The sequence below is a fragment of the Lissotriton vulgaris genome, chromosome 2_1, assembly GCF_964263255.1.
Source record: "Lissotriton vulgaris chromosome 2_1, aLisVul1.2, whole genome shotgun sequence".
In the NCBI taxonomy this organism is placed as follows: Eukaryota; Metazoa; Chordata; class Amphibia; order Caudata; family Salamandridae; genus Lissotriton; species Lissotriton vulgaris.
This window is the reverse complement of record NC_141687.1, coordinates 360,578,102-360,594,833: the sequence shown is the minus strand read 5'-3', so window position 1 is coordinate 360,594,833 and position 16,732 is coordinate 360,578,102. Positions and strand designations below refer to the sequence as shown.

Genomic DNA, 16,732 nt, shown 5'->3' with positions numbered 1-16,732 from the left:
CGTCTCCCTCTTGTCCGAGCCGCTCAAAATCCTGGAGCTCACGGTGCACTCTCTCTGCGGCATCGGACACGGGAGGCGGCGCTGCGCCTGACGGTGTGATTCCCGTCGTTCTACACTCAGCAGAAGTGCAAAAACGTCCCAGCTTGTTCCCGGCGTGCCTGGATGGCGTCCAGTCCTTTGTCTCCGAGGACGGCTGCCCCCGACGGAGTGAAGCATTGGCCGTAGACGGCGGATCGGAGCAGTTTGGCGGTGAATTGTGGCATCAACGAGCCTTCCGCTACATTGTTGCATCTGCTCCCACAACACGCGGAACTGGAATCGCGGCGATCAGAGATACATTGTATCCGCTCCTGGCTTCTGTGTTCGCCTTCATCTTCCGACGACTTCCCCGGGGGCCATCTTGAGCCGGGTGCTCTTCAGCTAGCTGTTGCGGACACGGCAGGATCCTGATGTCATTGCAATCCTCTGCCTCACGCTACAGCCGGGAAGGTGCTGCTATGGAGGGTGCAGCCTTCGCCCCTGAGTTACGGCTGTGTGAGTCGAGACGCCGTGGGCATTCCGGGCAGCTGGGGAACGGTGCTGGCAGGGGGGCCCAAGTACTGGCACACGATCGGGAGCTCCGTGGTCCTGGCACTGAGCCGTCCCTTTCTCCTGATCTGCCCCTGAGCCTAAGGGTCCTTCACGACGCCCTAACCGCTTTGCGGGCAGATGTCCGCTCCGCAGCTCGGGACCTGAGAGGTCGACTGGACACCGGTGGTCTCGCCCTGCCCCCCGTTGATCGAGCCTGCGTCCGCCTGCGGGGCGCTTCGCCATATCCTGTGCCCGGTCGTGAGGAACCGACTGGGCGGCTATGCACGGGGGAGCCGGCAGACCTGGACCTAGTGGCCGCCCCGACTTTGCCGGAGTCACGTGTGGGCAGTGTGGAAACTCCTACATTATCGCGTCGACTTGATAAATGCAACTGGGGGCCATGTCCTGGACTTTCCGTGGGAACCGCTGGCGGCTCTGCCTATTGTGGTGGACCCATGTCGCCACCGTCTAGCTGGATTGTTGTGGGTGACTCGCTGCACTGCGCTGCTTTACACTATACAGTTTGGGACTCCACGGCACTGGACTGGTCGGATGCTGGGGACAGGCCCTTTCGATCGCTGCCGTGTGGACTAGCTGCCTTTGGTGGACTGCTGCCTTGCTATGGATCCTCTGCCACGACGGTGGACCACTCTGCGACGACCGAAACGGACTTTGGAGATCGATCCTTTACTTCGCAGTGGTCCCTTTGTTTGTTTCCACCTTCTATGAGATTTGTTGTGCAGCCGGACTGTGCCGTTCCACCGCACCGCAGGGGCCAGGGGTGAGGCTGCACCCTCTTGGGTTAGGACTGTCTCTCTTCTGTTGCTGGGACGCTGATGGACTGCCGGGGATTTAAACGTTGGTATTGTATTGGTCTTGGAGTCGGGGTAAGGGTGGCCGGGGACTCATATGTTCATCGGACTGAAAATGCTTAGTAGGCCCTCCTCCGGTCCTCTCTTTTCCTTTCCTGGGAGTAATAGGGTATTGCACTCTTCCTTTCTCCCTGGGTTCAACTGTGATTTTCTGGTCCTTTTCTCTTCTTTCTCTTATCTCTATATTTCGGGTTCTTCTGGGGCGACAGACACGTAGCTTGGGGGGGGGGTAGGCCATAGCCTCGGCATGCGTGTAGGGTGGGGGGTCCTCATTGATATGTTTTTATTTCTATGGTGCCTTCTTTTTCTTTTATCGCTCTTTCTTTGTTTTCTTAGGGTCAGTGGTGGGTACTGGTGTTAGATGGGCAGTGGTTGGGTGACACGTCTTGCGGCGTAATCCTATCCTGATGTTGCAGTATCGTGCCGCCATTTTAGATGTGCTTAGTGCTAGTAGTCTCTCCTGCTCGCCGTTACCCATTCATCATGCGATTAACTGTGATTTTCTGGACCTTTTCTCTTCTTTCTCTTATCTCTATATTTCGGGTTCTTCTGGGGCGACAGACACGTAGCTTGGGGGGGGGGGGTAGGCCATAGCCTCGGCATGCGTGTAGGGTGGGGGGTCCTCATTGATATGTTTTTATTTCTATGGTGCCTTCTTTTTCTTTTATCGCTTTTTCTTTGTTTTCTTAGGGTCAGTGGTGGGTACTGGTGTTAGATGGGCAGTGGTTGGGTGACACGTCTTGCGGCGTAGTCCTATCCTGAAGTTGCAGTATCGTGCCGCCATTTTAGATGTGCTTAGTGCTAGTAGTCTCTCCTGCTCGCCGTTACCCATTCATCATGCGATTGTCTGTACTGTGCACTGATCCGTATTGACTTCTGTCTCTCCTTATATATAAAATTATAAAATTAACCTCACTGTCTCCTGCCACTCGGAGCACGTAGATTTAATGTAACAAGGATCGTATGCTTTTCTGTGCTGCCGTGCTACCGAGTGGACATATCCTTTGCTAATAAGCTTCAAAAGTGTGGTGGCCGGCCGGATGGTTGTAGGCCCGTATTTGTACTGTGCAGAGAGCTTAATAAAGGTTTTCAAAAATTAAAAAAAAAAAAAAAAAAAACCTCACATGCTTTTTTAACACGAAGCGGTAGTATATGTCATATTTATTTTATTTTATTTATTTATTTTTCTCGCGCAATACATGTTAGGTTTCGGTTTTTGGTCTCTAGGAATGGGATCAGGCAATTTTCAATTCGTATGTTACCGAGTACTAAGTAAACAAACGCCATTCTGGAAGAGGAAAGAATAGGCGGGTAGTCCGTTTTCTATGTTCTTAGGAGTTTGACGTCAGACGCCATATACCGGCGTCGTGAGCACTGTTCAATCTAGCGAGAAAGACACAGAGCGTGAGAATCCCGGAGTTACTTTATGAGCTTGATTTAGAAGACAGAGGTAAGATGAAATAACACAGATTAGTTAGAAAGTTAGATTATAACACAAATTTTTAAGTCCTAAGGAGACTTTCTTTTAATGTGTTACAGATGAAAAGATTCTACTTAATCAGAATAGCGTCATAAAGATCCGACAGGGTGGTCGGGAAGACTGAGTAAGTACCGGCTCTGTCCGCAGTGCATACATTTATCTCAAAACTATGTTGGCAACGTACTAAGGATTTCACTATTGCTTTTATAGAAAAAGGAAGCACGTACTTCTTTATCTGTGTCGGCTGTATTGTTGTTAGTGAAGGTAAGAGTGTCGAGAAATGGCACTTTTCAATATTCGGTGATTTATTTGGTCACTTACGTTGCAGATTGTTGAGTTGGGTGGTTCACCATTTTTTCGGTTTTGGCTTATAAGGTGGTAGGTGAATTTTTATGAGCATGACTTTCAATTCCACACGTAAAGTGCACAATACACTATGAGATCCTATCGTTGCTGTTTAAGAGTAATGTACTTAATAATGATATCTACAGATTTGTAATTGTAAATATGGTAGCATGTTTTGACATATATGTGATGGATTTTTATGTTATTTGTAGAATATTCCCCTGACGAAGGTGCATACCGAAATGCATTGGGATATGTCTTAATTTGTGGAATGATGGAGAGTTGTTTGAAGAACTCAAAACTATCACATTGACTAATGGATAAGAAGAATAAAAATAATTTTGAAGGAAGAAAATACAATCACCGTCTGATGAGAATTTACTTTGTTTGTTTGTTTATGTTCTCAGTCTGATTACTAAGACTGTGTGTATATATTTTGTGAGCACTCTAGTTGTAATTGTGAGGAACAACAAGTTTGACAAATTTATCATGATTTAGTTGGATCAAAAATTATGTATGAAAAATAAGAAAAGCCAAATCACGTAGTTGTGAGAAAGTGGATAGTGCGCCCCATAACACAGGTTTCTGTGTGTGTTTGCAGTACCAAGGAACAAGCCAGGCAAAGAAAACCGCATTCCATGAAGTCAGCTGTTCAATAAATAATCTTTAAATGGAACTCTGCATCTAGCCCCAAGCGACCACTATGATGGTGAACTTGAGTTTCACAAATTCTCTAACCATAAACCGCTCGCCAACATCCGTGTATTAATACGAACCATTTTTTAAATGTTCAACGACGTAGAACTCCTCAAAGACCCTCACTGAACCAAAATGTCCCTTAGTGTTACCACGTCCCGGTGCCTGAAGTGATGCTTACATGCTACATAAACAAGAGACAGACTTAAATAAAAAGATTACCCCTGTGCAGTCGTCAGGACTACCTCCTAGTGTAGGCATTAAGTGATGTCCGCTGAGATCCAGATCACTTCCAACAAAATCACCCTAAGATTCGACAAAAGGAAAAGGCAGAGGACCGTGCCAGGCAGCCTAACCAGTGTTCAGAATTCCCCATCGTGGAGATGTCACACATAGAAGGTAAATTGTACGCAGAGACAGATATGCACAGTTAGTAGTCGTTGCATTGTGATAGAGTTTTTCATGTACCGTCGGTTTTTACTATTACTTTTAGATTTCCATGCATAGTTAAGGACAAGGACCCATATGATTCAAGGTGTTCACAGTTTCGAGTTACTCGGTGAGTGCATACCTATATGCTGTCTTGGCTCTCACGGGCTGAATTGGATGGAAGATAGAACACATGTATGTTTTTCGGTTATTTCAGCAGTGATTTGGTTACAGCAAGTTTTTTTGTGTATACTTGCGTGTGTAGGTGTTTTCCATATGGTACGAGCATGTTTTTACATACGACTTGCCCACATTGCAGGTTTTTATTCTCTGGCATAGTACCAAGGTGTAGGGATTATCAACCGCCCTCAGGTATGCACTTCTGTTCAGCTCTTTCCTTTTATTGGAATACCACTGCAGCTAGTCTATTAGTGTTTGACTATTTTGTCCAATACGTAGGCACAAGATACCACACTATATGGTGGCACAGCATGGATAGGTGTTTCAAACGTGTATCCATGCACATTGAGCACTCTGAATCCTTTCTTTTCTTGTTATTTTTTCTTCACTTTGTATTCCTTTTTTTGGTTCTTTTGGACATGGGATTCTCCGCAAAAAATGCTTGTAACCTTGTTTCAACACAAATCAATAGTTGCAAAAAAATATCTATATCGTTAATATTTTTGTTTCTAGAACACTGTCCCAGAGGAAGGGACCTGTGAGTCCCGAAATGCATTGGGCTTTGGGCTTTGTGACATCAATGGGCCATTTAAAAGCTATGCACCAATTGTGATGGGAATTGTAATACATGGAAATATTGCTTTGAGAAATTGTATTGTATAATACTTAATTCTACTGTTTATTTAAGGATTTGTTTTGGAAAAGAGTATTATGTTGTTATTTGTAAGCGTAATAACACACTAAAATATGTAGGAATTGTCTTACACCCATGATTTATTGTTCAATAATAAGTTTTTGAAAAAACAGAATATTGATTGAGTATTGTCCTATACTGCAAATAATTTCTTTAATATTATAGAGCGTTTGCTCGAGAAGACTAGTGCTTGAATTTTAGTTTTAGTAGTGTGTGCTGTCAACACACAAACGTAGTGTAGCACCCTTGGTTTACAATTATTTCATTGAGTACAATTTGATATTTGGAGTGCGCCTCTTTCACATCGGCAGTTCATTCTTCATGGACCCACCTTTTTGTGTCCACATACATTAGATAAAGACAGTGTAAAAACAAAACTGCATTAATACACCGAATCAGAGAAAGGGAAGGGGGGCAGTCGGAGAGACCAGAGAGACAGGGAATCAGCCATAAACATTTATAAAGCCGGATAAAGAGACAGACCAAGACATAGACAGTCAGAGAATTCTAATTTTTCAAGAGGTTTCATCCATCTGCCTAACCCATCGCTGCCAAATGCTGATCTATTTTGCTGTGACACAGACTCTTGGGTTTGCATGCTGAAAAATCCATGCTACGCTGACAGTTGTCAGTGTAACATGGCGACAGTTCATGTTTTTTTTTAGCTTTTTTACCTTTTGAGTAGTAAGGAAGTTGTGTCATAAGGGATTTTGACATTAGTTCCCTGTACATGATTGTAAGTATAAATTGTCAAAGGAATTGTTCTGTAAGATTCTGGGATCCTACAAAGACCACAATATGGTTCCTGCTCAATGCGCATGCAGGCTGTCTTTCAAGGAAAGTGTAAATGTGTGATGAACGGTGATGTCGTTTGTGACCTGCTGGTGGTCTGGCTGGATCTCTGTGTCGCTGTCCAAGTTCCCACAGTCGCGGGTAATTCTGTGAGTACTACAGGTGATTAAACACGTGATTGGTAAGACCGCCAGTCAATCTCTAGTTATCATATTTTGTATACATGAGGGAGTAAATGATAGGGAGGGTTGTCATCTGTGTGACATCTTGCTCGAAGCATGGCTCTAGTGGGAATTACCTTGGCCCTTGATCCTCTGTGTGAAGGAAAACTGCTGTTAGAGTGAAAGGCTCTTTAAATCAGTCCACTAAGCTACAGTGAGAGAGTGGGAAGGCCCTGCCTCCCGATACCCGAAGGCGAGTGCTAGTCGGCGGGCCTACAAGCACAGGTTTGGACCAGTCACCCACAGGCACTCCCATGACAGCCGAATCCAGTGCACGTCTGCAACTCCACTCCCTGTGACCCGGTCGTTGTGTGTGCATGTAACTCGCTCTCATTGGCATAGAACCCGCATTCAAGGTGGGCTCCTTCCTCCATCCTGCAGCCTGACTGTGAGCATACATTTTGTCTTACACTGCCAATTAAAACAATCTATAAAATACCAAAACGGCCTTTTCTCTACAGAAGTACATCCAAAAATAAAGACACTTAAGAGCTTTAATGGCAGTGACAGTCACCAGTGTGCGATAATAGGCACCTACCTCTCTCATCCAGCAGTATGTTCTCCATCTAAATAAGGGAGAGGAACACAGTGATGGTCTTAGCAGCCATTTGCACGCCTGCACCATTTTTGTGCCAGCTAGGCACAAAACACTAACCCCATAAGCACTAACTCTCTTAATTCAACATCCCTTCTCCCCTCCATATCCAGTCCCACGCTTCTTGTACCCAACCAGTTCTGTGCCCCTTCTCCACCATCATATTCTGCACTTCCAATCTCCATGCCCACACCACTTCTGTGCGTGATACCTTCATCCTCAACACTTTCCCTCTCTTTCATTTCACACCACCTCCCCCTCTCCACAACCCTTCACTTACTCCCAATTCATACCACAAGACTACCTCTAAACCACTCCAGCAGAAAGGTCATTCCACTCATCTGCAAATCCTTCCCTCCATATTATTCCTCCTTCCACATAACCACAGCACCCCTTCAGCAAGGACCCAAACATCAGATTGGACCTTCATAAGATGTCTACGGCTCCCACAACAATCACCGCATCCTCGCTCCTTGCTGCCATATCCCACCCCATCTTCACATTCCATTCCTCCCCCAACACGCCCTTCTTCCATCTGCATCGTGCTTTCTTCCCATCTCGTTCCTACCTCCCCATCCTTCATACCTTCACATCCCGGTGCACGATCCCCAGGTCATGGAGGTAACCTGAAAAGAACAGTGAGGAGGAAAATGACATAAACTGTAACAGAAGAACAAAAAATGGAGCATCTCATTCCCCAGACTAGGACACACCATTGATGCCAGACAATGTGGCTTACATGGGAGGTCATCGTGACCGGTCAACAACACCGAAGGGTCACCAGGGGGTGCCCTTGTGCCATATCCATGGTGCTACGAAGACAAAATCATCAAATCGCCTTGGTTACTACGAGTCAGGAAGTGACCAACGCAACCCTGAGACAGGCATTAGAGGCGTAGTTCACTAGTAAAGCGCATCAGGAGCTGTTAATTCAGTGCACTGCCTTAAGCGCCAACACATTGTTGTACTATTGAATCTTTAAACTGATGCTACACATGCTTAACCAAACTGCAGCACCGCAACCCAATATAATCAACACACCTCTCCCCAAAGACTCTCTCACGGTTGGAGGCGGCATTAAGTGGCGAAGCAAATATGTCACAGGCCCTAATGTAATCAAGGTAAGTGATACCTCAATCCACACTTCTGAAATTAAAAAACAGCTATATGTGGGGATCAAGGCATCTCTAAAACCCTATGCCCTCATGCAACTGCACCTGCTGCACTGCTGGTAGATACATCCCGGAGGGAACTGCAGGTCTGCCCTGCTATAATGGTAAAACACAAAGACTTTGTTTCTTTCTCTTTACAATCAGTGGCAACAAATAAGAAAGGATTTCGCTTGACTTGCATGGTTTCATCCTGGGGCACTACTATCTTATTTTGTTATCTTATGTAAAACATACTATCAGTATAACTGAAATGAATTTCATGATCATGATGTCTGGCACTAAAAGGCATAAGACTAAAATAGAAATGGTCTATCGGCTCAATTTTTTTTTTAAAAAGCCTACAAATCAAGTACCCTGGATGCCACTTAATCCCAACTTTGAGGTGTGACTGGCATGATGAAATCATAGGTTGATCTATCTGTTGCGTCAATCATGAAAGCCATGACTGTGCTCAAGAAGGACTTTGGCAGTTTACCAATGACCCTCTGTTGATGGAAGACGAGGGGACAGCAGGGTTTATGGTACTATTCGGGTTTAGAAACTCGGTGTTGGGGAGAACAGCTAGATCAAGGCTTGCAGAAGCTGTGGATAACATGTGGAGGAGATTTTCAGGATTACTACAAGGGTCAACACTCTACTATTCAAAGAGAGTTTACTGCAATACCATTCTCCACAGCTACTCTAATGTTTTTGCTCTACTGTACATCACGCATTTAGGGAGCCACAGCTTTAGAAGATTGGGCTTGGCTGGTAAAGGATAATTTAAGAAATGTTAGTATTTTACTTAGCTATAAAGAAAATTACATCATCTACTCTACTGATATGGAGAATTTATCTTATTCTAGATTTTCTTCAGCTTCGTAAAAAAAAGAAATCTATAATGATATCGAGGCACGACAATATGTTCCAAACAGAAGAGAAATTGTATCAACTTCAATCAAAGGGTCATTATCATAGAATGAAAAAAGTGGAAGGCGCCCAACAATTTTTGATTTGACTCCCCAGTCATTAGCCACTACAGATCTTTATCTGAAAATTAGATTATTTTAAAACATATTTTATACATTTTTCAAATACAAATCAACTACTAGTACATCTTACAAAATTGAAGTGTTGCAGAGTCTTCACAAGTGCGTGTAACTAGTGGTACAAATGTAGATAGTAAATAAATATATGGGAGGAAAGACACCGTTCCACTAAGTCCTAGGCATGGAATCTGCATAAATAACCATCCGGTTAGTAGGAAAAACAGTGGAGCTGGCAGATGGGCTTTCTTAGTGAAGTAGTGTGGCTCACTGGTTAGAGGCGGCAGACCCGAGAGCAGAGGACGGCCCGGGACCAGGGTTCGATTCCCGACGCGGCAGGTTTCTGGACCAGGGTCAGCGGACTCGATAATTCTCTCGCCTCGGTGCCCACTCTGATCAGCGATCACACTCGGCAACTCTGGGCATTAACTTGCCTCATCTTCACTAACGGCCCCACCAGACCGCCGGGGATGCCTGGTCTCACCCTGGAGGTACCCATTAAGGGACCATCTCTCAGGGAAGCCAGGAAGGGTTTCGCAGCGGTCGAAGCGCGGAGATACTCCTCCGGGAGTCGATCCTAGCGCTATATAAACTTGCAATTTATTTTAATTTAAGCAGGAGGGGAGGAAGAGGGGTAAAGGAGAGAGGGTGGAAGGGTATTAGAGGAGGAAAGGGAGCATCATGGTAGTGTGGTCCAGGGGCACGGGGTTTCATGGTGAGAGATTGGCCCATGTGGGGGAGGATGCTTACGATGGCCAATGGCCCTTATCATGTGTGGATAAAAGGGACCCCCTTTGTGGGGCGATGGGGATGGACGGGCAAGTGGTTCCAGATTCAGGGTGGTGAGGTGGATCCATCAGTCAGGATAGCAACTCCTCCCTAGTGTGGGCTACGGAGCGGCATCCTCATGATGGACAGCCGTGGCCTCAGCAATCGCCCATTTGATTAGGGCCTGTACCCAGGCTTCCGGGGAGGGCGGCAGGGGAAGTGTTCACTTCATGGGGATGGAACGTTTGGCTAGGATAAGGTCATCCCATGTTGTTTTTTTATTGGGGGGCGTCTATGTGGCAGTTTTGCTATAGGTTCTCCCGCACATACAAACCCGAATTGTCCCTTCTTAACATTCCTGAAAAGCCCCCACCTATACATACAGCTACGGGCCTTCATCAGAGGGCTGAGTTGTCTACCCCTGTATTCTCAGAAATCTCTGCCTGCCGCTCGATAGTCCTTCTTTAGGTGTCCTGGTTTTTATTCCCTATGGGATAGGTTCCCGCCACCAATCGCTACCAGGGTTCTTATTGTCTTTATTTTATTTCTTCATTACAAGTTAGATTAGGTATACATTTCTCCTTTGCGGGAACGGTCCTGTATACCGAGCAGTTATCATGTGCCCAGTAATGAAGCTACTGAGCAGAGCATATGGGCATTCAAGTAGACAACTGTTTCATAACACACTGATAATTAGCCTACCATTGATACATTGTAAATTGCAAGGTTAACATGTAATGTGATATCTGTGCAGTGTTGCAATAAAAACAAGTCAAACTTTTTTTTTTAAACTATCCGGAGAGGAACCTTTTGAGCACATCTTTTTACCTCCTATCTGACAAACCGGTGACAGGGGCATCAAAGTCATCTGTTGTAGGGTGCCTCTAAAAATGTAATGAAGCGCTGCTACGGTTACTACTGCTATCACTTCCCTAATGTATAATGGGGAGGGACAGCTATAGTTTCGATTGTATCATACTGATTGTATGTATATTTTGTACTTATTGTAAAGTTTGACTAAACACTAGTCAATAAAGAGGGTATAAGAAGGTGCTGCATGTTTCCTGTGACCTCTTCAAGCACATGGTTCAATTCTGCCAGTTTTGACACTCTTTCAGGCTGAAAGCGCGTATGGGGGACCTGGAAAAAATGGGCTGTATTTCAGGCTGCTTTTCAATCATTTGTTTTTACATATGTTGAGCTTGTGACTGGTGCCACTATGCCTCATTTTGCTTACATTTTAAAAGGAGATCGCTTGAAAAAGAGAGGACCCCGTGAAGTGTTAAGTCGACGAGGCTGGATACATACCGAGCACAGACACCAGTTCAGCTGCAAACAAGCGGACAGTCTCTTCTCCAAAGCAGCCGGTGGACATCCAGAGCCTGTAGAGATCCCCAGAGCTGCAGTAGGAGCACACTGCCATGGGACAAAGCATGCACAGCCATCAGTCAGACTGGGAGCTACTCATGGACCAACTCTATCACTGGGAGCCAATGGGTGAAGGCAGGAGTAAGAGAGGGTGCAAGAAATAGAGCATATCTTGGAGGGAATCAGGGGTTGGCAGTGCAGATGTGAGGGGGAGGCAGGATATGCATGTTATATTACCATTATTTTATAGCATGCATCTGCCACTCATGCGGCCTTTTAGCAGTTTTGAGCTGTTCAGGGGTGCAGAACCGCACTTTTCTGTTTTTGGTATAATGTTTTAATTGGCATACTATGCAGAATGGTTTAAACCAATGATTACATATCAACAACAATCTAGAACCCACCAACCCCAGCACCTTTTGCTCTACCAATGCAGTTGCATATGATCATTCTTGGAGTAGAAAGCAGGTTGAAAGTGAAAGAATTAGTGAGATACATATTTCAGGGACTCCCAATCAAGGCATCACTGGTGCATAGGCTCCTGAGGTACCTGTGCAATGGCGTCAAATCAACAAAAACCTTCCCCTCCTCCTTGCCTCTTGTGGAAGCATTGTTCAAAGTCACATCTGACTAAACCCGCCAGTGAGCCTAAGGCGCCTAGCGTCAGGGGTCGCCAGTAGGTCAGCAAGCCCTGCAGCCCAAGCTAGTTTCTGATCAACAACAGAAGATGTCAGAATTATGACCAGCAAATGACAAGGACTTGATTGATATATGGCAGAGATAATTTAAGACATGTCAACTGTGAGTGATTTATGACCTGTCACACAGCGGAGTTTTATGATCCTGTCGAAATGATTTATTTATGGAAGAGATGATGTCAACCGTGATTTATGACCGGTTTCGTAATTATGATTTATTATCCTGTCCGAATGGCTTGTGGCACTCAGAATGAGTTATGACACTGTAATAATGTTTTATGACCATGTCATCTTGAATAAGGCTTGACCACTGTGATTTATGAGGTCGATGATCTAACGTAGAGTGAATGCATGTAGTAAAACTGCGGCCAAGTATTTCCATAGAAGAATGTAAACACATGGCTGGTTTGAGTTTATTCAGAAGTGTATATGTGCAATGTGTACTAATAGGAGTGGGCCAAGAGCAGGGATTATGCAATACTGCTTGTTTTTGGTTACTTATGTTGTAGCAAGTCTCTGTTGGTCTCCAGAAAGAAAATCAGAATGAGATGGTTAGTGGTGGATTTGCATTAAAATGCAGGCATTCACTTGAAGCAGGGGGTAGCGTTGCAGGAGTGGGGCAAGCCTTGAACTGTGACATGTGGTGCTCGGAGGGTGCAATAATGTTGTGTTAATGCAGTAGAGTTTGGTGAGGGGGCCTGGGACCGAGCTGGGGTGAAGGGCAGATAGTAGTGACAGAGGCAAGAGTGAGTATTTTGATTCAAGTTCCTCATTGCCAGTAGGTTTCTCTGGTGTGTGGTTGATGTGGAAACAAAGAATGGTATGCCGAAGAGGTGGCACCCTACATACTTGGGCATACTCTTGTGGGAGGCCGTTTCTTGAGGGTCCAGGGGGAATCACTGGTTATAGGACAGCTTTCAAGGAGGATTCTGTTCCTCAACATCACCATTTTTATTTAAAGGGAGGTAACGTTTGGCAGTTCAAAACATCAAAGTGCAGACATTTCTGCGGCATCTCCATATTTTCGACTGTAGCCCAATAGCGTCCCACATAACTGTATCCTTCCTCACTTCCAGTTCTGTGAGACACCTAACTACCTACTTTGAACGTGTGCAGATGTGCACGTAGAATGTTTGCTGATTCTAATGTTTCAACCCGTTTTCTGTCACAAGAATCCTTTTGTATGATTGATTCTCAACATATACACTACATTTTGCTTCTATCTTATGTATGTTCTAGAGAGGGGTTCTCCTCATTGCCTCACTCCCCTCTAAAGCGCTTTGACATCGACTTGATGTGGTCCATCTATACAAACATCAAATAAATACAAAAATAAAGACCATTAACATGTTTATAACATTTACACATCTGGGATTTCTCAGCATCCTGAGTTTTCTCCGCTCTACTGGCTTACTACGATGCTTAATTTTCACAGGGAATATGGCAGAGGTAACAAAAGGATAGACACAGTTTGCTTTTTTAGCTCTGTGGCTGACATTTTGTTTAGTGTCTAGCTGGGTGCAAGGGTGGACCACTAGAGTTCACAGACAGTCCCAAAAGTCCAGTTACGCCAAAACCCACCACTGAAAATGGAACCCAGATCTTGCTTACAACGAACAGACAGTAAAGTGCACCACAGGCCAAGTCTTTAAAAAGTTGCTCTTCAGCAAACAGGTCTACTGTAGGATCCGCAGTCAGGGTCCAACTAAGGACAAGAATAGCTACCAAAATTAAATTAGCTCTGGCAAAAATGTTCAAACCAGTTCCATGCTGCCGGAGGCCCTCAGTTACAATCGGGGTTTGGAGTCTGTTATTGGGTCATGACAGTCTACAAAGTTCTGAAAGCAGCCATGTCTCGGGGTAAACTTCAGTCGCAGAATGGCTGCTCTACCCTGATCCAATAAGAAAGAGTTCAGTGTGAAGCCAGTTAAGGATCTAACGGGTCTCATAGTCTTTTTACGTTTTTCAAAGAGGAAGCACAGTTCGAGTGGGCTAATACCCACAAAGACATCCCCTAGATGCACCACATTTTAGGAGCCTAAGTTGGCTGGCTGCAGATCAGATTTGTGGTAGCTGGGACAGCCACTAAGGCTATAAGCTCAGCCAGCCCCCACTAAGAACTGGGGATTTGAGACGGGGTCTCACCACAGCTTTAATCAACCACATCTAAACAGATGACTTAAAACAGGCCAAATGTGCCATCCTTGATGGACAAGGCAAGCCATCATGTAAACCACCAACATAGCTTTTTTCTGAAGCTGTTAATAGAGAGGGTTAGCACCTCACTGTAGGGAGTCCAGGGTCAAATGTTTCTACTTTGTAGGAATCTTCGAATTATAGGGTATGAGTGCTCTGAAGACAACTTTCCAGCTAGTAGAATCTCCCAACTTGAAGTTCGGAGTCTCAACACATTGTGTACTATCTAAACATAGCCCATATCTGAAAAGTCAGAGCCTAATGTTAAGGATTATTGGGCAGGAAGGTATAGATCCGGAGTAACAAACAGTCACGCGAACACCTAAATAAACATGACCTGGGTGCACATGGAGACATAATCATGCAGGGATTATATTATTTACGAAACACTGGATTATGGCTGCGACTTTGAGATGCAGCGGGCACTCACTTATGAAAAGATGCTGCTTTCCCTGCCAGCTGTCCCCAATGCTGCGAATAAATGGGTGATTGATTTGACGCTGAAAAAAAAAGAAAATTATAAACACTTCGTTCAGCTTGAGGATGAAAACTTGCTTCACAAGCACATTATCCAGGAGGGCAGGTACAGCATGGGCAGTGCTGATGCAAGCTTCTCTCAAACACTCAGAAAAGGTACAGCATGACACAGGGTATCCACACACACACAACAGGTTCTGTAGAGAATAGCAACGCATGATTCCCTCACACCCAGAACAAGTGCAATGGAAGCCACAACACTGCAACTTTAACTCGCAGTATGTACAGCATGACAACACAGTGCATGTTTCATTCACACAGAGAATAAAGAAGAGAGAACATCAGTGAGAAACACCTTCACACTCGGGACAGGAGCAGCGAATATTCACCTACGGACACAGAACAGGCACAGTCCACAGTGTGTGCAGCAGCGCAGGCCTCTTTTACTCACAGCTTCAAGGATAGCACAAGCAAGAGTTTAGAACTAGTTACCTCGCTCACACAATTTTAACCCGTCAATTTAGTCCGCTTAAACCTGCTGAAATTCACTAGGAGGACAAATTGGCATGTTATTCCCCATTTCGATGGGGAAACTCTTATCAAGTAAAGTTGTTGATAGCTTATTTATTGGACCTAATAAATACCGATCCCTGAGGTATGAGTTTTAATTGAGCCGATGAATTATTCTTCCCTACTGTGCCACTCATAGTGAGGGTCCTACTCAACCTGAACAGTCCATAGTTAGTGGGAAGGGTATTTATTTGAACAACTGTGGACCACACGTTACATTCACACATTGAAGTTTATGATCATTCGTTCTTTCTGTATCCTACAGTTCCATGCCCACCTTATCTGTGATGCTGTACTGGTTAGTGACTATCATCTACAGGAACACCATCAACATCACAACCAACGTCGAAGACACACTCTCCTCCGCCGAACACCTACACTTCCAGATCCACACCAACCCCAAAACCACACTCAGAGGAACCCTCATCTACAGACCCCGGGCCCACGCACACAATTCAGTGAAACCATTGCCGACTTCATCAGCCCACACGCCCTAGCCTCACCGGAATACATCCTCCTAGGGGACCTGAACTTCTACTTGGAGAACAAGAACGACAACACCACCACCCTGCTTGACAACCTCGGCAACCTCGGACTCAAGCAACTAATGAACACCCCCACCCACTACGCAGGCCACACGCTCAACCCCATCTTCTCCACCAGCAACCACGTCTCCGTCAGCCACTCCACCGGACTACACTGGACCGACCACAGCTGCATCCATTTCACCTTCAAGAAGACCACTTCCCAACACCACACGCAACAGATCCCCCGCAGATGCTTGAGCAAAGTCACCACAGACCAGCTAACCACATCGCTGAGCCAGAACCCACCAGCCGACACCCCAGACACCAACAACGCAGCCCAGAACCTCGCACAGTGGATCAGCCACTGTGCCGATGACCTCGCTCCTCTTAAGAACCCCCCAGGCAAGACCAGCAACAGGAAAACCACATGGTTCACCAACGCCCTCAAAAACTCAAAGAAATCCTGCCTAACCTTTGAAAAAGCCTAGCGCCACGAACGGACGACAGAAAATATGACAGTCCTCAAGAACGCCACCCGCGAACACCAGCAGCTGATCCACACCACCAAAAGGACATCGTTCAAAGAAAGGCTGGATAACAACACCAACAACAGCAAAGAACTCTTCAACATCGTTAAGGAGCTCTCCAACCCCAGTGCCAGCAACAACGACATTGCACCGTCGCAAGACCTCTGCAACTCCCTCGCCACATTCTTCTACCGCAAGATCGCAGACATACACGTCAGCTTCAAAACCCAGACCCCGCCTCCAGCCACCGAACCAACAATCACTCCCACCACCCTCAGCGCCTGGACCCCCGTCAGCACTGAAGACACCACCCACGTCATGAACTCCTTCCACTCTGGCTCTCCCTAGGACCCATGCCCTAACCACATCTTCAACAAAACCGACGCCATCATCGCACCCCACCTCCGGAACATCATTAACAACTCCTTCGCGTCAGCCACCTTCCCAGAAAGCTGGAAGCACGCAGAGATCAACGCCCTTCTAAAGAAACCCACAGCCAACCCAAAAGACCTCAAGAACTTCCGCCCCAT

At 45.6% G+C, this 16,732-nt stretch overlaps 1 protein-coding gene across 1 annotated transcript in view; it reads right to left on the bottom strand.

Annotated features, from left to right (window-relative positions):
• RSKR (ribosomal protein S6 kinase related) overlaps positions 1 to 16,732 on the bottom strand; it is a 73,643-nt gene that overhangs the window by 32,654 nt on the left and 24,257 nt on the right. Inside the window, exons 5-8 of the mRNA XM_086958547.1 lie at positions 14,532 to 14,601; positions 11,148 to 11,255; positions 7,460 to 7,500; positions 6,818 to 6,845 (exon numbers count right to left, since the gene is read on the bottom strand). Coding sequence (XP_086814673.1) covers positions 6,818 to 6,845; positions 7,460 to 7,500; positions 11,148 to 11,255; positions 14,532 to 14,601 — 247 coding nt within the window. The remainder of the gene's footprint in view (positions 1 to 6,817; positions 6,846 to 7,459; positions 7,501 to 11,147; positions 11,256 to 14,531; positions 14,602 to 16,732) is intronic.